Source organism: Typopeltis vanoorti, chromosome 3 (assembly GCF_054136105.1).
Source record: "Typopeltis vanoorti isolate ZY-2024b chromosome 3, IOZ_Tvanoo_1.0, whole genome shotgun sequence".
NCBI lineage: Eukaryota > Metazoa > Arthropoda > Arachnida > Uropygi > Thelyphonidae > Typopeltis > Typopeltis vanoorti.
Window position 1 is genome coordinate 40085790 of NC_143551.1, and position 21758 is coordinate 40107547.

Consider the following 21758-nt stretch of genomic DNA (forward strand, 5'->3'; position numbering starts at 1 on the left):
GACAAAGTCCTCCCATGACTTTTGTTTAGCTAATTTAACAAAGTGTTTATCTTTCTTACATTTGTCTCTGTATTCTCTAAGAACACAAGCTGACTTATTTGATAGGAACTTTTGATATGCTTTCTTCTTTTCCTTCACTACCTCTTTAACTTCCTGTGTCCACCAGGGAGTTCTGATTTTTTTATCCTTGCAGACAACCTCACCACATGCCTCCTGGCAGAATCAATCAATGTTTTCTTCAGATATTGCCACTGAATCTCCAAGGTTTGATTCCTGTTATCAAACTCCTTCATTTTTTCTTCAATAATCTTTCTGTATTTTAGTCTACAGTTCACATCTGAGAGCTGCTCAACTTTTATTCACTTTAAAAGTTTCTTACATGTCATTCTTTTCGATATGAAATTCAATTTTATCCTGCTCAAGACTAAATAGTGATTACTTCCAATTTCAAATCCTCTGTGCACTCTGGTGTCCTGCACTAGGGAGAAAACATCACTATTAACAATAATACAGTCAATGAGACTTTTCTTATTCCTTGCCTCTTCTCTCCATGTGAATTTGAGCACATTTTTATGTTGGAACATGGTGTTAGTAATAACCAGTCCATGTCCTGAGCAGAAATCCAATATTTGCCATTATTATTAGCTTTGCTCTTTTCTCCAAATTTTCTCAAAATATTTTTGAATGTCTGCCAAATATTTCCTACTCTGCTATTTTGATCCTCAACAAGGAGCAACTTTATCTTTTTCATTGTGTCAGTTGCTTTCTCTAAAGACTCAAAATATTCCTCCACTTCTACTTTAGTAAAACCTTCTGTGGGACCATAGGCACAAATAAGTCTCATTGTCCAGTTCCCCATTCTCATATTTGCCCACATCACTCTACTTGAGACAGCCTGCCATTCAAGAAGATTAGCCTCGTATTTTGTGTTGAATACTATGGCTGCTCCTTATTTTCCTTGATTGTCATTGCCTTAATATAACATTTTGTATTTATTGCTCAGAAAGATCTCACCAGTTTTTGTCTTTTTTTGTTTCAGTCACCCCTATTATGTCGATCTGGTACTTATCTAATTCCTCAACTAGCTCCATTTCTTTGCCATTCAGACTTCTTATGTTGATAGTACCGATCTTTAACTCTGGTGATGTTGAGTTGGGGTGTGTATTCAGATTTGTTCCAGTAGCTGACTTTTCGCTGTTCGCTCTGGTTCCCTGGTGAAAACAACGGGAGACCTTGTTTAACCGCCCACCGGCATGAAATTTTGTCATGTTGTACCATCATTTTGTATTTTGGTTTAAGCCAATAAGAATACAATTTGGTCGGGCTAAATTCCAAATTGCCAGCCCATCCTCGTTCATTCAGTATCCAGGTAGATACCCAACAGGTTGCACCACGAGAAGGTGAGGATTGGACATTAGGTCAGAAGCCCTGGTTGGTTCTCCACATTCCTTTAAAAGCTATTCAGAGTGTCCTCTCAGTTATATAGCTTTGGCCCTTAAGCACCTCTTTCATCATCATACGTATCAAGGATTTAGGCCTAGTATGGCCTGTTCCGGCCTTAGAAGTCATCGTTGAATCGTTTAAGAGGACGTCCTGGTTTTCTTTTTCCTAATGGCTTGTACTTTAAGGCTTGTTTTGGTAATCTTTCTGTTTTCATTCTTTGAACGTGTTCCATCCATTTATGTTTATATTTTTTAATTTTTTCAATTACTGGTTCGTCGTTTAATTCTTTCATAATATCTTCATTTCTTTTGTGATCAAATAGGGTATACTTTGCAGTTTTTCTCAAAAACTTCATTTCTGCTGTTGTTAATCTTTGTTTATCTTTTTGTTTTATTGTTCAGATTTCGCTTCCATACATTAAGACCGGTAGGGCTAATGTATTGTATACTTTTAGCCTGGTTTGTTTTTGAACTAGGTTTGGTTTAAATATAGAGTTAACTACTCCTGTTATTTTTAAATATTTTGCAATTTTTATGTTTATATCTTTTTCATTTTCATAAGTGATCATACATCCTAGGTAGTTAAATGAATTCACCTGTTCTAAGATCTTGTTATCTAATACTATTTTAGTTCTTGCTGGATCTTGTCCTTTAAAGGCCATAGTTTTTGATTTTTCCGTTGATATTATCATACCATAATCTTTGGATATCTCATTTAGATTTAAAATAGCTTTCTGTAAGTTATCTTCAGAATTTGTAATTATTATTTGGTCGTCTGATAAAAAGAGGAGAGTGTTTAAGTTAACTGTAGGTGAAAGTTTAATTCCTTGATGTAAATTTTTACTCCATTTTATTATTATTTCATTTAAGTAGATATTAAAAAGAGTTGCTGAGAGGGGACATCCCTGTAGGACCCCTTGGTTTATCTCTCTTGTATATGATAGCTCGTGATTTAATCTTATTTGTATTTGATTATTTTCATATATACTTGTGACAGCTTTTAGGATATTATTTGGTATTTGTCTTTCTTTTAATATGTTAAATAATATGTTTCTTTTAACTTTGTCAAATGCTTTTTCAAAGTCAATAAATGCAATATGTGTTTCTAAATTATATTCTCTTCTTTTCTCTATTATTAATTTTAGGCAGAAGGCTGGGTCTATACATGATCGTCCTTTTCTAAATCCATTTTGTACCTCTAGAATAAAGTTTTCGGAATATTTCATTAGTTTGTTATTTAAGATTCTGCTATATATTTTGTAACATGAATTTAGTATACTGATACCTCTATAGTTTTTAGGGTCATCTCTATTACCTTTCTTAAAGATAGGAATCACAATTGCTTTTTTCCATTCTATTGGGGGGATACCAGTTGAGTAAATTTTATTTAAAAATAATAAGAGTCTTCCTTTGAATCTTGTTCCTGCATATTTATATAGTTCTGAACCTAGCTTATCTTCTCCAGGTGATTTTCCGTTTCTTGTTTCTTTCAGGCTGATTTCTAATTCTTCTTCAGTTATTTCCTTTTCATTTTTGTTAATTGTTTGCCAGTTGTCTTTTTTAAAATATTTGTCTGTCCACAGTTCTGTGTAGTAATTTAGAAATTCTTCTCATTTCAATTCAGTGTTTAATTTTATGTTTTCTTTGGTATCTACATTTAGGTGTTTCAAAATCTTATATACATTGGGTCTTATTTTATATAAATCATGTTCTAAATTAGAAACAAATTTATTCCATGAGAAAAGAGCAAAGCTAATAATAATGGCAAATATCTGTTGGATTTCTGCTCAGGACATGGACTGGTTATTACTAACACCATGTTCCAACATAAAAATGTGCACAAATTCACATGGAGAGAAGAGGCTAGGAATAAGAAAAGTCTCATTGACTATGTTATTGTTGATAGTGATGTTTTCTCCCTGGTGCAGGACACCAGAGCGTACAGAGGATTTGAAATTGGAAGTGAGCACTATTTAGTCTTGAGCAGGATAAAATTGAATTTCATATTGAAAAGAATAACATGTAAGAAAGTTTTAAAGCGAATAAAAGTTGAGCAGCTCTCAGATGTGAACTGTAGAATAAAATACAGAAAAGTTATTGAAAAGAAAATGAAAGAGTTTGAGAATAGGAATCAAACCTTGGAGATTCAGTGACAAACTGAAGGAAACATTGATTGATTCTGCCAGAGAGGCATGTGGTGAGGTTGTGTGCAAGGATAAAAAAATCAGAACTCCCTGGTAGACACAGGAAGTTAAAGAGGCAGTGAAGGAAAAGAAGAAAGCATATCAAAAGTTCCTGGCAAATAAGTCAGCTTTTACTCTTACAGAATACAGAGACAAATGTAAGAAAGCTAAACAGTGTGTAAAACTAGCTAAACAAAAGTCATGGGAGGACTTTGGCAAGAATATAGAAAATAAATATCAAGAAGGTGGCAAAATATTCTGGAGATTGTTGAAGAAGCTTAGGAATGGAGGAAAGAGTGCTGTAAAAGGAATTAGAGATGATAAAGGCGAAATGAAAACAGGAGAAAAAGATATCCTTGAAGTATGGAGTAATTACTTTGAAAAACTGCTAAATGAAACAAGCAGTGATGACAGCACAGTGATAAAAAACACTGACCAGGCATGCAGTCAGGAATACATATCCATACTTGAAGTAGAAAAAGCCATCAAAGGCTTGAAATGTGGAAAGGCAGCAGGAGTAGATGATATTCGACCAGAAATGCTGAAGTATGGTGGTATAAGAGTCTTACAGTGGCTGCACTGCATAGTTCAGAAAGCCTGGGCAGAGGGACGAATTCCCGATGATTGGAGTAGAGCTCTCATAGTACCCATATATAAAAAGGGAAATAAAACTGAATGTGAGAATTACAGAGGTATTTCCCTACTGAGTGTTCCTGGCAAGATCTATGCAAGTATACTTGAGAAACGGTTGAGAAGAATTGTGGAAGAAAAGCTTGGTGAAGAACAAGCTGGATTCAGGCCAAATAGAGGCTGTCAGGATCAGATCTTCACTTTACGACAAACAGTCGAGAAAGCATGGGAATATAACAAAGATCTGTATTTAAGTTTTGTCGATTTGGAAAAGGCATATGACAAGGTGCCAAGAGAGAAGCTATTCAATACGCTGCAGTTATATGGTGTCAATGGGGCATTATATCAAGCAATACTTAGTCTTTATTTGAGTTGTGAGTCAGCAGTTAGAATTGAACGAAGTACAGGAAGATGGTTTAATGTTAAATCTGGTGTGAGACAAGGATGTACATTATCCCCTGTGTTATTCATTATCTATATGGATCACATTATGAAGGAATGTGGTATTAAACCTGATATCAAAATTGGAGATGTTAATGTCAGCTCTTTGCTTTATGCAGATGATGTTATACTTCTAAATAAATCCGCTACAAGTCTGCAAGATTCTCTGACTAAATTGAATAGCTGTTGTAATAGATATGGTATGAAAGTCAGCAATAAAAAGACAAAGACAATGAAAATAGGCAGAATCATTGAAAATGTCAACTGTGTTGTGAATGGAGAACCTGTGGAACAAGTAAAACATTTCAGCTACTTAGGCACAATTTTTACTGAAGATGGTAAACTAAATATAGAAATAGACAACAGAATCAGCAAAGCTGGTATCGTGGGAAGTCAATTGAATAAATTCATATGGAATAAGAAAGAAATTAGTCGGAACACTAAATTAGCTGTATACAAGACAGTGTTCAAACCAATTTTAACTTATGGATCTGAGAGCTGGGTCAGAAGTAAAACACTTGACCAAAGACTAGAGACCGCAGATATGAGAGTCCTGAGAAAGATTAGAGGCGTGAACAGATGGCATCAATGGCAATATCATATTAAAAATGAGGATATTAGGAAAGAACTTGACATTGTCAGCATCCAGGAATGCGTTAGCAGAGCTAATCTCAGATGGTATGGTCACTTAAATAGAATGGGAGAGGAAAGATTAGCAAAACAAGTGTTCTCTGCCAGGTTGGCAGGAAAACGACCCAGAGGAAGACCAAGATATAGGTGGATTGATACTGTACAAAGTGCCTTAGACGATAGAAATATAAGATCTGATAATGTTGGAGTCTTGACAAGTAACAGACTGATTTGGAGGAAAATTGTAGATAGAAAGTTAGTAATGATGTAATTTTTTCATGTAGTACTGTCATATCCTGTACACCCCTTGAGGGTACATGGCAGGAATTTGATGATGATGATGATTTATTCCATGATTCTCGATGTCTTTTTCTGACTCCTCTTTTAGCTATGGTTCTTATTCTTTTATATTCTATTTCATCTTCTAATCTTTTACTGCTTAACCATTTGTGATAGGCTTCTTTTTTCTTTTTGATTATTTCTTTGATTGTATCATCCCAGATCTTCAGTTTTTTCTTTTATTGAATTTTTTGGTCTTTCCTAAGCTTTCATTTGCTGCTGCATTTAGTATCATTTTTATATTAAGCCATTCTATTTCTATTTCTTCATTTTGTTTTATTTTATCTAGATACTGGTTAATTCTTTGTTCATATAGCCATTGTACATTTGTGTCATTCAATAGTCTAGTTTTATAAACAAATGTTTCAATTTTTCTTTCTGTTCTTGTTACTTGTAGCCATTTAGGTGGTAATCTTAATTTTATTTTAACAAGGAAGTGGTCACTGCTTATTTCATATCCTCTGTGAACTCTAACATCTAGTGAAAATTTTGATGTCTTTTCATTTAATATGAAGTAATCTAATATTGATTTCCATCCTCTTGCTGCCCAAGTATATTTATGTATGTCTTTATGTTTATAGAGAGAATTCATTATTTTTAGGTTATTATAAACTACAAAGTCAATCATTTTTTACCATTTCTGTTTAGAGTGTGTTCTCCATGTATTCCTATATTATCATTAATTTTCGTGTTTCCAATTCTTGCATTTAAGTCTCCTGCTAAAATTATGTAATCATTTTTATTTATTTTATTATATATGTTTTGTAGCTGATTATAAAAATCAATATTATCCTGTTCTCTTCCTTCTTCTGGGGCATATAAACCAATTATTGTTAAATAGCCTCTATCTATTTTTATTCTAGCTTCTATTATTCTTTCATTCCAAAATTTATAATGTTTAAACTGTTTTGAAAGGGATTTATGAATCCAAATCATGACTCCTGCTTGTGCTCTTTGGTCTCTGTCGACTCCACTGTATATCACATTAAAATTTTCAGTTCTCATAGTTCCTTTTAATTTCTTTTTTGTTTCAGTGATTACTGCTATTTTAAAATTTCTTTCATTTAATAACTGGTCTAATTCTATTTCTTTATATGCTATTTCTCTTACATTCCAGTTTGCTATGTGTATTATATTTTGTCGTTTCCATTTTCGTTTTCCCTTTTCCATTCCAGGGTCATTTCCCATAGATTCAATCCGATTATCTTTTTCTGTCATCTTACAACTATGGTTATGTTCTCCATGTCAGGGGACTAGCCTGACGATGGAATAGTTCAGTGGTAGACCTGCTACCTTAAGGCTTCTGAACTCGCCTTCTTCCGAATTTAAACCCATAGGAGGAATAGGGTGTATTGAAGGGGAAAGGGTAGATTATAGAAGAAATATAGTAAGGTTTATAGAGAGGACATAGTTGTAAGGCCAGAAATGAAAAGACCCCATGGCCCTCGAGTACTCTAATAGCACAAGGGTCATAAAGTAAGAAGAGTTGGCTGATAAGGCCTTATAGGAAAGATTAAAGTAAGTGGGTCTTCCTCAAAGTAGAAGAAGGAGAGGACAGATCCAGCTAGGGACCATGGGAGTGCCGCTTCCCTTACAATCAAGATGATTGCCCCTTATGGCCCTGTTGGTCCACGAGTCCTTATTCGGTATATTCGGACCACCCCACCATATATATCTATACACACACACACACACACACACACACACACACACACACACACACACACACACACACACACACACGCACGCACGCACGCACGCACACACACATGGTGGGCTCCCCCTATCCGCCACCCAGGGGACGCGCTCTCTAGGGGTTACAGGGTCCCCTGAGAGAAGCACCTCTTTCAAATGTTTAAATCGATAAAATACATGTAAAGACAAGTACTGTAATCTTATGGTTTCTCTATGGTTTGCTTTAATATAAATATTGAATCTACTGGTGATCTATTATATATATATATATATATATGTGTGTGTGTGTGTGCAGGCCTGGCTGGTGGCGTGTGCTTACACAGGCGCTGCAGAAGAAAAGGCGCCTAAAAGATGTCAAAAAATATGAGATAAGAGTTTAAATGAACAATGAATGGTACATATAATTATGAATGTACGTTGCTTCGGGCCCCTTCAGATATTCCCGGAAACGAACAAATAAATTCTGAAATTGTATCCTGGACCCGATTATATCACTGTAATTTTTGATTAAAATTTACGAAAATATACCTAAAATAGTTATTTATTTTTTGATGTATCATAAAATAAACTTATGATTAATTGTTGAGTTCCATGTAAGGGCTGTATCCTAATTTTGATCAGATCGGATACATGTGTCCTGCCCTAAAAGTCGGCTTACTACTGATTACTCATTCTTCTCAACGAAAAAATTGAAGAAAATAGTACACCAGAAATGGTTTTGAAGTGGATTTATAACAACAACCTTGAAGAACTCTTTGCAAATTCACTGATTGCATTGAGAATACTATTGACTTTGCCCATTTCAGTTGCTAAGGGAGAGAGAACATTTTCTAAATTACAATTAATAAAGAACTACCTGCGATCAAGCATGAATCAAGAAAAACTAAGTGGTTTGGCACTAATTTCAATAGAAAATAATATTGCTCAGTCTATCAACATTGATGTACTGCGACAGTATTTCGCTAAAATGAAAGCCAGATGAGTCCCTTTTAGCAAAATTAATGTAAAGAATATTTGAACAAATCTCTTAACCTTATATACTATTTTATATTATTTTGAAAATTTATATAACTTGAAAAAATTTGTATAAGCAGGACTGATCCGTAGGTAACATTATACTGTAAAGCATTTTTCATTTGTTTTTCACTTCCTGTTTGTTTTATTTACACTTTATTCAAAAAAAACTTTTTTGAAAAGGTGGCGAACATTAATTGCACATACAAGAAAAATACTATGCGCTGGTCCTGTGTGTGTATTACTCCAACACAAAAGGAAGGTAGAAGAGCCTACAGTATATAAATACTGTGTGCATGTGTGTGTATGTGTGTGTGTGCGTGCGCATGTGTGTGTGTGTGAGAGAGAGAGAGAGAGAGAGAGAGAGCATAAGACAGGAGTAATCTCTTGATATTCTTGAACTGATGAAGGTTGTAGTGGTTTTGGAAACACTTCATGGGGGAGGCTGTTGCACATAATTTAGGTGAATGGAATGAAAGATGATGGGAAGTTACAGGTTCAATCATTGGCACGCCCAAGGAGGGGGCCAAGTGGCTCTGGAAAAAATACTAAAAAATTTTTCAAAAATCTTTTCCTAATTAATTTTTTTTTAAAAATTTTATTTATGTTGTGTTGTGTCTTCTATTTCTATACTACTTATGAATTAGCGGTCACATAAGGTGGGAATACGCTATAGCTCTTGGGAATCACGGCCATTGTGAACGCAAGGCGAACGAAGTAGTGCTCTGGCGATACTTTGTTTGCCCTAGCTGGGCCAGAAATCACAGGTATCATGTATTGGCAATCACTGCAGATGCTCAGTCATAGGTCGTATGCAATGCGTAGTGTGTATTCTCAAATTGTCTACTCAACTCGCCCCCCCCAGATTAAATCATGTGCTCGTCCCCACACACACACACACACACCAAGATTAAATCCTGAGTACGCCACTGGATTCAGTAAATATGCAGTTTAACTGAGAAGAGATATTGAGCAGCTGTTACTCAAGTTCCTGGAGATCTGGCAGAATTGGGAGGCATAATGGATGCCAGTTCTGCTGAACAATGACGATGAAAATATCTACAGAAGAGATTTCACTCTCTTTAGCCACTTTCCCATAGAAGATCCATTTTCACGGATAGCAGAAATGGATCTTCTATGGGAAAGTGGCTAAAGAGGGTCTTGTAAGAGATGTGTCATTAATCGATCCACCTGCCCTTTTTTCATAAAGTAAATTCAAAGGTGTGAGATATAAGTGAGGGCATGTTATATTCAAGTACATATGGTACTGCATATCAGCAGCACTCTGATTATCCTACCTATCTTTGCATCATCAGCAAATAGCTGTATGTTGCCTGTCAAATCTTTCCCAATGTCATTAATGTACAGACTGAATAACAACGGATCAAGAACTAATCCTTGAGGCACACCATTGATTACCTCCAATCTTGCAGATTCACCCACCTTCCATATACCACTTTTTGATATCTGTCAGTTAGTCATCCTCTTATTCATGCCAATAGTTTATAATTAAATCCTGTATTCTCTAATTTATGCAACAGTATTCCATGCTGTATTCTGTGAAAAGCCTTATCAAAATCCAAAAGTATCATGGTGTATCCATTCCCCTTGTTTAACTCAGTAATAACATTATTATAGAATGTGAGCAAGTTGCTAAAACATGATTCCCTTAGTAAATATGTTGTTCATCAAAGTAGAGATTCTCTGTCTACCAATTTCTGAATGCGAGCTCTGACCAACTTTTCCAAAATCTTCACCACCAGTAATAAGATACTGATTGGTCGGTATTTGGATACGTCAGTCTTTGCACCATATTTGTGCAGTGGGATTACCAAACATTTTTTCCACTCTTGTGGAATCTTTCCTGTTCCGAGATTCAAATTATATAGTCTGGTCAAGAGAATATTGACCAGGCCAGTTCAGCTGAACAATATTTAGCATCTGTGCTGATATCCCATCAGTTCATATTGCAGAATTCTTATTCAGTCTATGCAATAGCTGTAGTACTTCCTCCTCATTCACATGAGTTTCCTCATATGGTGAAGAGGGGAGCAGTGAGTGCAATGTTGCATATACCAGGTTGATAGCTTTTAGCAAAATGGCTGCTCATTAGTTGAACAATCACTTCCACATCAGTCACCCACATACCATCTGCATTCAGTAGAGTTATTCTTTCAAATTCATACTTTCTTTTACTTGCAACATAACGATAGAATTCATTTGGTATGTCTTTAACTTGCAGAGACAGTTTCTTTTCATACTCTGATTTAACTTTCTGTACAACATTTGTGACTCTTCTGGCCTGCTGCTAACCAAGATCATCCTTACACATATGATATTCCTTCCACATCATTGTTTTCTTACGAATCTCTTGCTTAATTAGATTACATATGCATTTCACTCCTACTCTATTTATTCTTCAAACTTTAGGGACATATTCTGATATCTCATCATTTAAGTATTTTTTGAACACTTCCCCTGCATTGCTGATATCCTTCCCATCCAATAGCTGATAACATGGTGCAGAACCCAGCATACCCTCAGGTGGTCATAATTTTCTGCTTTGTAATTTAGCACGTAACCTTTTTTGAATGCAAAAATCATAAACTTAGCCAATTTCCAAGTGAGTACTGCATGACCACTGATACCACCTGGAGACAAAATAGTTACGTCTTTAAGTGAAACCTACCTCTGGCACTATAATCAGATCTAACATTCCTTGATCTTGAGTTCCTTCTGGCACATGCTACTTGAGGAAGTTGTCTTGCAACAGCTCAGTAAATTCAGTTTCATTCTTCTCATGCAATTTCATTCTATGTAATCAATGTTTGGATAATTAAAGTCCCCCATTATTATTACATTTTTCACACCCATTGTATTTATTTGTTGATGCATTTCTTTGGCACTAGCAACTGATCCAACAGGTCTTTAACAACACTCCACTGTGTATTTAATCTTATTTTTAATATTTAATATTTAGTAATTTAATATTTAGACTCCACCTATTTCTTTTTTATTAACTTTTTTTTTGTGTGTGTTTTTACATTTCATAAGTTTCATATTTTTATTATTTCAACAGTTTATTTTATTTTATTTTTTGATATTAAAATACTGGATTTCATGTATGATTGTTTTTCCAATTGTTCTGCATATTTCTGAGTATTTTACTGATTTTTTTATATCTTCCATGGAAAATACTTCCACCTATTGAAAAGGAGATTACCAAAGTATTTCATAGTTTTTGGTTAATTTTATTTAAGTCTTCTTCTCCCTCTTTCTCTGATTCTACTATTCGGCTTGAAAGATCAAGGTTTAAATTCTGTCAAGGATGAGAACTTTTATAAGGTGTTTTCAACTAGAGTTGAGTGGTTTCATGAACTGACTACTTCTCATTAAAAGTTTCTTCAAACCTCTTACAAGTTTTAAAATTCTCTATGTTCAATGCTATCTGCATAATCGGATATATCTATAAATTGTATGTATTCTTTGAATATAAACTCTTTGCATTCTCTGGCCATAAAACTGCATGTTTTCTCTCTATAAACTGTGCATACACTCTCCTATATCTGTGAATATATATTCTTTTTCTGTTTATCTTAAAAAAACTTGTTTCATCTTTTGTTATTCAAAACTGACAAAGGATGAAAAATTCCATGCTTTGGTGGAATTTTTTGGCACTGATTTCTCTAATTGGGATAATTATAAGGAACATTATGGCCATGAACTGAATGGCTTTCATGCTTTGCTCAACCAATATGATTGAAATTGTGCAGGAAGGGGTGGGGAGGGGTCAGTCCTGATTCATTCCAGGTAGATCAAGTAGGTTAGGACTTCACCTGTCCTTATTAGCTGAGTATATTAGCATGAGCTTCATGCACTATGGTTCTGCTTGGTGGATACATTTCCTTTGCATTTATTTTTTCTAGGTTCTTACTATGCCAAAAAAGTCTTAATATGCCTTAAAAGCCCAAGGCATCATAAGACTCATAATAATTTTATGTTTTCAATTACAGTTGTTTCATATTACTAGAGAATTTTCTGTCTCTAAAACTGTGGCAAATCTTAATGCTGCTGAAAACAAAGATTATACAATGCCTCCATAGTGTGCCTGGAAGAATAATGTGATATGCACTTTTCAACAGGAAAAGATCTAGTGTCAGTTCTGGTTATGATTCAAAAAATCTTTATATGGGCTTTATCAATTGAAGGTGAGTGAGCCAGTTTCATGATGTAGCAGGTTTTTCCCCTCCTGGGAACTACAATTTCTCCTCCTGATAAACCAGCCAGAGAACACATCCAATTAGCAGGCAAAAATATTTTGTATTATATGTAGGAGGATCTATAGTACAGCCAGTAGATTCTGTATTTTTGTGTTGCCTACTGTGATGAGACCTTGAATTCCATGTAGGTGTGTTGTATAATAATACCTTTTTTTTAAAAAAAAATAAAAAAACAATATCACCTCTAATATAGTCAAAGCTCCTGTAAAATCTCTGTCCTTCAAAAATTCTTCTAGAGTTGGTAGCTTTGATTTGGATTTAGCATCAGAAATATTTGTAGTACCAGGTCCGGGTGCTGGTTTAGTGCGAGACAGAAGCTACGGCAAAAAATACAGAAACAGAGAAACAAATATTAATAACTCCAATTTTATGTATTTACATTAACCTAATAACTCAAATATTAATATCCGATAATATCTATTAAATTAAATTACTGAAGATGCCTTTGACATTTAAGCAAAAATTTTACATCTAATAAATTTACTTCCTGTTACAAATAAAGATAATCTCCTTGCATTATTTTTCTCATCCAACTCTAGAACATACAACCAAGGCCAAATCACCTTCTTTACTGGTAATATTGCATCCAGTAACCATCTGCCAGAAAGACATCAGAAGAGTCTTGAAAAACCTGTTAACAAAAAGGCTTCTGGTCCTGATGGAATCCCAATTGTGCTCAACAGATGTACTCTTGAACTAACACCTGTTCTTTATAATCTATACACTACATCATTATACTCAGCTGGCAACCACCACACATCATGGAAGCAAGCCAATTCCAAAAAAAAAAAAAAGATATGTGTCTACCTTCAGAGTATTGACCTACTGCTCTCACCTCAGTGTCATCTAAAGTAATAGAAGGTCACTCATAGTCAACTTCTTTGACATCTAAAGAACTATCAATGAATCAGTGACTACCAATTTGGATTTCATCAATCAAGATCCTCAGCAGATTTCCTTACCTGCAATGCCCAACTCTGAAGGATAAGTGACATGGAAAGGCTTAGAAACACTGCTGTTGCACTTCACATTTCCATTGCATTTCATAGGGTTGGCAATGAGAAATTCTCGGCAAATTTCAATCTTATGGCTTGCTTTCCTCCCTTTGTACCTGAACTGCCAGTTTACTCTCAGATCATTCTCAATGTGTCCCTTCAGATTTTCATATTAATGTAGGTGTTCCTCAGGACCCTATTATTTTATCCACCCTCTTCCTTATATGCATAACCTGCCCTCAGTGACCTCAAACCCTGTTCTTAGTTTTGCTGATGACTACTGTCCACTCATCCTACACTTACAACAAATCCTGCAGTACAAAACATCATCTCAAGCTTTATAATTATCAATAATAAGTGCCCTAAACACTGATCTCTGCACCATTCTGCAATAGGACAATAGCAACTGTCATATTTAATGCTTCCCAAACACTGATTTTTCTTTTTACACAAAAAAGATCTTATGTCTTCTCCTCTCACCTTTGACAATGCTCAACAAACAAGATTAGCTCTCTTCTCAGACTGACTCTTACTCCTAGTCTTTCCTGGCAAAATTACTTCTATAGCATTCTCAGAATCCAGAAAACTTGGCATTGTCTTTCACTTAAGGTGTTACTTTTATCAATCCAGTTATTAATCTGAATCCCATATGTGAGAGCATTTGAAAAGATGTATCTAAAAACCTCTCTAAAAATTTTGATGCTGTTTAGAAGAAAGATGTTTAGTTAATTAATGACTCCTCTCTCACAGATTCTCTTCAGCAAATGTCTCAGATGGTCAGTTTCTGCACTGGGACTCTTCTTTTACCAACATCGAGATTATCGATTAGCGATAGAATTAAAATATCTAATATGCATTTGATTCGAATTGGTATTTTATTTTTTTGCTCTTGAAATTCAAAACCCACAAGTGGGCTGCACAAAATTGCACTGTGGACAGTGCTTTGGTCAGCCCGGATCTAGATTACCAATTGTATTTTATATTGGCTAACACTATGCATATATTATGATGGTAAAACATGATCAGCTATCATGCTATCAGGGATATCACATCTGTCCCAGAAGTGGGAGCAGTAGACTGGGCATATCTGGAAATTATGTACTGTTAGCATTTATACAGTGAGAAGTAGCATCTTGAGAAGAAAACGAAACAGTGCATTTTTTTTTGGAGAGTATAGAAGCTATGGATACGATGTGATGTGTTTGTGCCAAGAAAGACAGGTGTAAGTCAGCACAAGATGAGCAATCTGATCATAGCTAAAGATTTGGGCATCATCAAAGGTAAAGGAGAAGTGATGTAAGAACTTTACTTTCTTGTAAGAAATAAAGTAGCACTGTATTTTAAAGATAATGAATATTACAATGTTCCAGCCTCATAGAAGAATGACATAATCACTTTGAAGCTTGGAATGATTGTGCACTACAGAGTTTAATTTTTAAAATGAAGAAGAGGAAGTATCATTTATAGAGGAGAAAGGGAATGGAAGAAGTAAAGAGCCCTGGGATGCTCTGGCATCAATCGGACAGTCCGAGAACAGAAGGCCATCCCAGTTACCATGACATACAGTGAATGACATGCAAGGAAAATGGCATCTAAAGTGCAAAGCAGAGTTCAAAAGACTGGTTTGGTGAATGGACCTAAATGACAAACAGAATCAAATGCTTTAGACATGTAATCAGCAACCATGAGATTGGTGATGGCTCAGACATCTGCTGTGGATCAAGAGGTGGTAGAATTATTATTATTATTATTATTATTATACAGGTATCTCCATGGAGTCAGAAAGCATGTTGCAGAAAATCCATTATTTCATGTTGTTGGTACATCCCATCTCAAATGTGAAGAAGATGAATGCAAATGACATTCAGTATGTTTTTTTTTTTTTTTTTTTTTTTTTTTTTTTTTTTTTTTTTAGAACCTCAAATGAAGGTAATAAGACAATACTTTAATGGCTCACTTTTTCTCTGGAACAGATTGAAAATAGACTTACTTCATATTGTTGGGGATGTTGGACAATTAGAAAGATTACAAAGGTGCCAATTAAAGGGATGCTAAGTTTGGAGCACAAATTGTGAGTATAATGGACGGATGGTAATAATCATCAGGAGTAAGAGTTGGTATCCAAGCTATTCAGAATTCTTCTGATTTCTTTCTGACAAAAGATCAGAGGAGGTACAAAGTGAATTGTTCAGAGCAGAAGACAGGAATAATACCTCATCTTTGAATGATGTCATGATGGTATCACCTGGATACAAAAGAGGAAGAGAAGCATAGAAAGGTCAAAATTTTCTGTTATTACTCTGGAAAGGAACCAAACATTTAATTGCTGTTTAAACAAAAGTCAAATTTTCTGCATTTCATCATCATCATCATCATCATCATCAAATTCCTGCCATGTACCCTCAAGGGGTGTACAGGATATGACAGTACTACATGAAAAAATTACATCATTACTAACTTCCTATCTACAATTTTCCTCCAAATCAGTCTGTTACTTGTCAAGACTCCAACATCTGCATTTGGCCATTGTAAATCACATATAGAAGTTTTGATTTTTTTTATGCATCTATAGCAAGTTGCAGCATGGACTTGAAGCTAGAGTTCTGGTATCAAGTAACTGGTGATATGCTGAATTTATTTCACAGAATGCCTTGGGGCTTGTGTTGCAGAACTTGGATAGCAGTCAGGGAGTATGAGTAGAAAATGGACGACAAAGGCCTTCATTCGGGTTATGATTATTTCTGTTATTCGATAATTGCATGTGTTTGAATCAGAAAAAAGGGAATCAGTAATGGAATAGAAGCAGGCTGCTTCTTATAGCTCTGTAAAAGTTTGTATCATATTAAAAAAAAAAAAATCAGGTATTCCCTTTCATGACATGTGATATATTATTAGCAAATGAGGTGGGCAAAAATCCTTCTGACACTCTTGGTTGACCGAGTGGTTAGCATATCCTCTCTCCTGCCAAAAGTTTGCAGGTTTGAATCCTGCCGTGGGCATGGATGTTTGTGATGTTCTGTGAAAATACTAGTTGTGATGGGCAGTAGATGGCATTGGTATAGATGATGAGATTTGCTGTAGTTGGTGGATTGAGTGGTGGAGATGGAGAGTTGTAGAGTAGGTGTCCTCCCTTGATGAGTCTTTGGACCACCTGGAGGTGTCATATAATACTACTAATAATAATAAATGAGTTATTTATTTATTTTTTTTTGAAGCACCACCCTCCCATTCACCACTTGCTGTATACTAATTTGCCATGAGACAATATGTCAGCCACAATGCTGGAGTACAAAAATATCACTATGTCGAGACTTTCCTTATCTAATATATTTAACTGTTATTTATTTAATAAATCTGAGAACTAATCGGTAAAAGATTGTATTCTCATAACTTCTAGGCTACTTTCAAAACTATTTACATTTCAAAGAAAGACACAATATTTCGCTACTTGGCTACTAAACAATAACAGATAATTATTATCGTGTTTTAATAGTTTCTGATGATAACTGATGTATCCTATGCTCATTTCTTCCTTACTTATTAATTTCGCTTTAATTGCTATCTTCATAAATGAAAAATTGATAATTTTTATGAACGGATTTGTACTTAGAAATACATTTCTAATAACCACGATGCCAACTTTATTCTAATATAACAATTATAACTTATACACAGAGAAGAAACATACATTTTGATGTCATTCAACTTACCATTTTTATTTCTTTCCAAAAGTAAACAAAGATTTAAATGTGGACATTTTAAAAGCTCACTGTGTATAATAAGAATTATATTTCACGGCTGAATCAAAAAATAAAAGAAACTTTTCAATCCAAGCAATCAAAAAGGGGCATCAACAGATACTGTTGTGATTTATTATAAATGAACTAAAAGAAGTCGGATATAGTTTAATATGAAAACAAAACTACACGGTACAATCTTCACTGTTATTATTTATTAACACTAACAAGGAGGAGCTTTAAGCACATTTACGACATGAAGAATGTTTACACCTACAATAGCAGCCGACACCATGACAACAACAACAAAAAAATATTTCTCATAGATGTCAGCACTCAGAATAGTTATCAAATATCAGTAATTAGCTGAAACCAACGTTGAAATAATTATCATGACGATGAACACTTTAAACCATATGCAGGATAGTATCTAATATCTCATTTTACCAATTATCAGTACAATTTAAGTCAGAAAAATCTAAACTATTTCTTTTTTTCGCCCAGTAACACTCAACTACAAAGATTATATAAAAACACAGTTGGAGTGTTAGTAGGTAGGAAGTTGAAGTTCAGCGGCCATTTTGCAAAGATTGCAAATACAAAAGATAATTGCAATGTTGAAACGAACGTTCACATGGAAAGATAAGGACGTAATTTTGCCTTTTTACAAGGCTTGAGAAGACCTCACTTCCACCACTGTGCACAGGTCTGGTTTCCGTTGTGATTCTGATATAGTGAAGAGAGTGCAAAGCAAAGTGTTAAAAATGATATCAGGATTATGAAGACAGATGGAGAATTTGCAGACTGCAGACAGTAGCAAACAGGAGAAAGAGGGATGATATGATTGAGACTTACAAACTTATGAAAGGGTCATACAAGGTTTCAGTTTATGGAATTTTTCAATTTATGGAAGGTGGGGAAAGGATAAGAGGGCTTCCTTGGAAGTTGAGAATGAATGCCGCTAAGAGTGCAAGTATTGTGAATGAAGTCAAGAATAGGTATGAAAGCTGGTGTAAATAGCGTGGTCTCCCTCGATCAGTCTCTGATTCCCTGGAGGTCTATAATAATAATAATATTATTAGTTTTTTTCACCTAGTAACACTCAACTACAAAGATTATATAAAAACACAAGAAATCAACTAGCAAAAAAAAAAAAAATCTTAGGGTGCAAAAGACACTAATACTTCCAAAAATTTACAGAATATAATCACAATATGAAGCAAACATGGACTATACTAAACCAATTACTGACTCCAAAAAAGAAAACTTCAGCACAAGATTTTATTACAAAAAGCTTCGGGCAGGATATAAACCAAGAGGAACTAGTAGACTCACTCAACCATGCATTCACGAACAATATCACACAACTCAAAAAGATAATCTACCAACGATAAACAAAAAATTACCAACACAAAGTGAACAGCAAACTATGTATTTTCTACCTGTAACAAAAGAGGAAATGAAGGAAGCACTCTTACAACTAAAACCAAAGACGCCTCCAGGAATAGACAGTAGCATATATAGACTCATAGACCTTTTAACACACTTTGAACAAATAAATCCAATACTTTTGAAACTCATGAACATAATATTCGACACAGGTATTATTCCACAACAACTAAAAACTGCAGTAATTACGCCAATATACAAACACGGCAAAAGAAACGATACTCAGAACTACAGACCAATAGCTACACTGCCAGTCATCTCAAAAATTCTAGAAAAAATAACACACGCCAGACTACAGAACTATTTACAGAAGTACAACATTATCTCACAAAACCAATACGGCTTTCAGAAAACAAAAAGCACCATCACTTTATTAGAAGACATCGCCGACGCAATAAACAAAGCCCTCGATAAAAACAGGTACACTGTCCTTATACTGCTTGACTTAACCAAAGCTTTTGATACACTTGAAAATAACATACTACTGACTAAATTATACTCAATCGGGATAAGAGGAACGCTGCATACCTGGTGAGGGAACAACTACCTCTCAAACAGAACACAAGTAACAAAAATAGGCTTATGTTACAGCTGGGGTATACAATCAAAACAAGGTGCTCTACAAGGCAACATATTATCACCTACTCTATTCAACATATATATTAACGATGTTCATAACCTGGCCATACGAAGTCAAATATTTCAGTACGCAGATGACACCGCGCTAATAGCAGTTCACACAGACATCAACACGGCTCTCGCCAAAGCACAACGAGACCTAAATGAAATCACAACATACTTCTACCAAAACTCAATTGTAATCAACGGCATTAAGACACAGATGTTAACAATATATATTCCGAGAATCACGCGTCCCGCACCATTATCGCTACACTGTCATACATACCACTACATTAACAAGAAAAATACTTGCCAATGTCCCGAAATCAATCCCGTGAAATCAAAAACAAAATCAGCTAACGCCTATTACTCCCTTATGTTATTGTTAACTTAAATGGCGAGATGGACGTCAGTCCCTTGGACTTTTATCCCTTCGTCGCTAGATTGTGATTATCGATATCAGAAAATTTTTTGAGCGCATGGCTCGCCCGAGTTAGGGCTGTGTAGAATCGTGTGAAGCGATGATCGCCTTCGGACGTTTGTGTCTCCATCTGTCGTTTTCATCATAATTTGATGCATCACGAATGAGTTGGTTGGGGTGGAGTGACGCCTGGGCGAAGTACTTGGTTGCAGTCTGGTTGAGATATGAAGGTATGTCTGGTATGTTTCCTTGGTGGAGGAGAGCATTCCTAACAAACCACGGGGCGTCGAAGATCATTCGGAGGCATTTATTTTGTAGTACCTGTAATCTTTTGATGTTGCTGGGGGAGGTGTGGCTCCATGCCGGCGATCCGTACGTTAATATGGGTCTGATGATTGTCTTGTATATTGTTAGTTTGTTTTCTGTACTGACTTTGCTTCTTCGGTTGAGTAGCGGATATAGTTGAGCTATTGCTGAGTTGGCTTTGTTGCAGGCATGTGAGATGTGGGAGTTGAATCTGAGTCGGTTATCCAGTTTGATACCCAGGTATTTGACTTCTTTTTGCCATGGGATATCAGTGTTAAACATCGTGACTGCTCCGTGGTGGGTTGCTTTCCTTCCTGTGAATAGTATGGCAGTACTTTTGTCGGCGTTGACATCTATCCTCCATTTCTGAAACCATTCTTCAAGATTTGTTGCTGCGTCTTGTAGTCGTTGTGTGGCTAAGTGTGGCCTGAGTGATCTGGTCAGTATTGCCATGTCGTCTGCATAGAAGGCCGTGGTAGTTGATACTGTGTTTGGTAGGTCTGAGATGAAAATGTTGAAGAGTAGCCGCGATAGGAAGGAGCCTTGCGGGACACCTGCTGTGATGCTTCTCATGGAGCATCTGAGGCCACGTAGCTTAACTTGGAATTTTCGGTCTTTCAGATAGGATTCTATGATTTTTGCTAGATTTAATGGGTATTTTGCAGCTAATAGTTTGAGGATGAGGCCTTTGTGCCATACTTTGTCAAAGGCTTTCGCCACATCCAGGAAGATTGCACCTGTGTGTTGTTTCCAGTTGTATCCATTACTCCCTTATAGGGAGTAGGTGAGGCCTTTATACCATATTTAGCTTTTGGAGACTCAGTGGGCAGTTCAATCACCCCCAAGTAGCCAATCAGAGATAGCTGGCAAACATGACTAACAATAATTATAGCAGCCACCGATGAAAAGGCTGTCAAGCAATTGCTGTCATCTCTTGGTACCTAACCCTAACAAGATATATTACTGTCTGAAATGAGGTGGGTACTACTGTCGATTTTCTTGAGTTTACGGGATAAAAAAAAACAGTTTCGAAAGAAAAAACCTGCTTGCCTGTGCCACAGTTCGACTAACTCGGGAATCAAACCAGTAATCCATTTAAAATATCTTGGCCTTTACGTAGATTGCCACCTTAAACGGGTGCTTAAGGGTCAAAGCTGTATAACTGAGAGGAGACCTCCACATAGCCTTTAAAGGAATGTGGAGAACCGACCAGGGCTTCTGACCTAATGTCCAATCCTCACCTTCTCGTGGTGCACACTGTTGGGTATCTACCTGGATACTGAATGAACGAGAATGGGCTGGCAATTTGGAATTTAGCCGACCAAATTGTATTCTTATTGGTTAAACCAAAATACAAATTGATGGTACAATATGACAAAATTTCATGCCGACTGGGGCGTCGCCCGGTTAAACAAGGCCCCGTTGTTTTCGCCAGGGAACCAGGGCGGACAGCAAAAAGTCAGCTACTGGAACAAATCTAAAAACAAACCCCAACTCAACATCACCAGAGTTAAAGATCGGTACTATCAACATAAGAAGCCTGAATGACAAAGAAATGGAGCTAGCTGATGAAGT

At 35.7% G+C, this 21758-nt stretch overlaps 1 protein-coding gene across 1 annotated transcript in view; it reads right to left on the bottom strand.

Moving 5' to 3' along the window:
* Ttc26 (tetratricopeptide repeat domain 26) overlaps window positions 1-17757 on the bottom strand; it is a 337099-nt gene extending 319342 nt beyond the window's left edge. The window contains exons 1-2 of the mRNA XM_090415574.1: window positions 17360-17757; window positions 12837-12971 (exon numbers count right to left, since the gene is read on the bottom strand). Of these exons, the coding sequence (XP_090271700.1) occupies window positions 12837-12971; window positions 17360-17362 (138 nt within the window). The 5' untranslated portion in view covers window positions 17363-17757. The remainder of the gene's footprint in view (window positions 1-12836; window positions 12972-17359) is intronic.
* Window positions 17758-21758: the final 4001 nt, after the last annotated feature.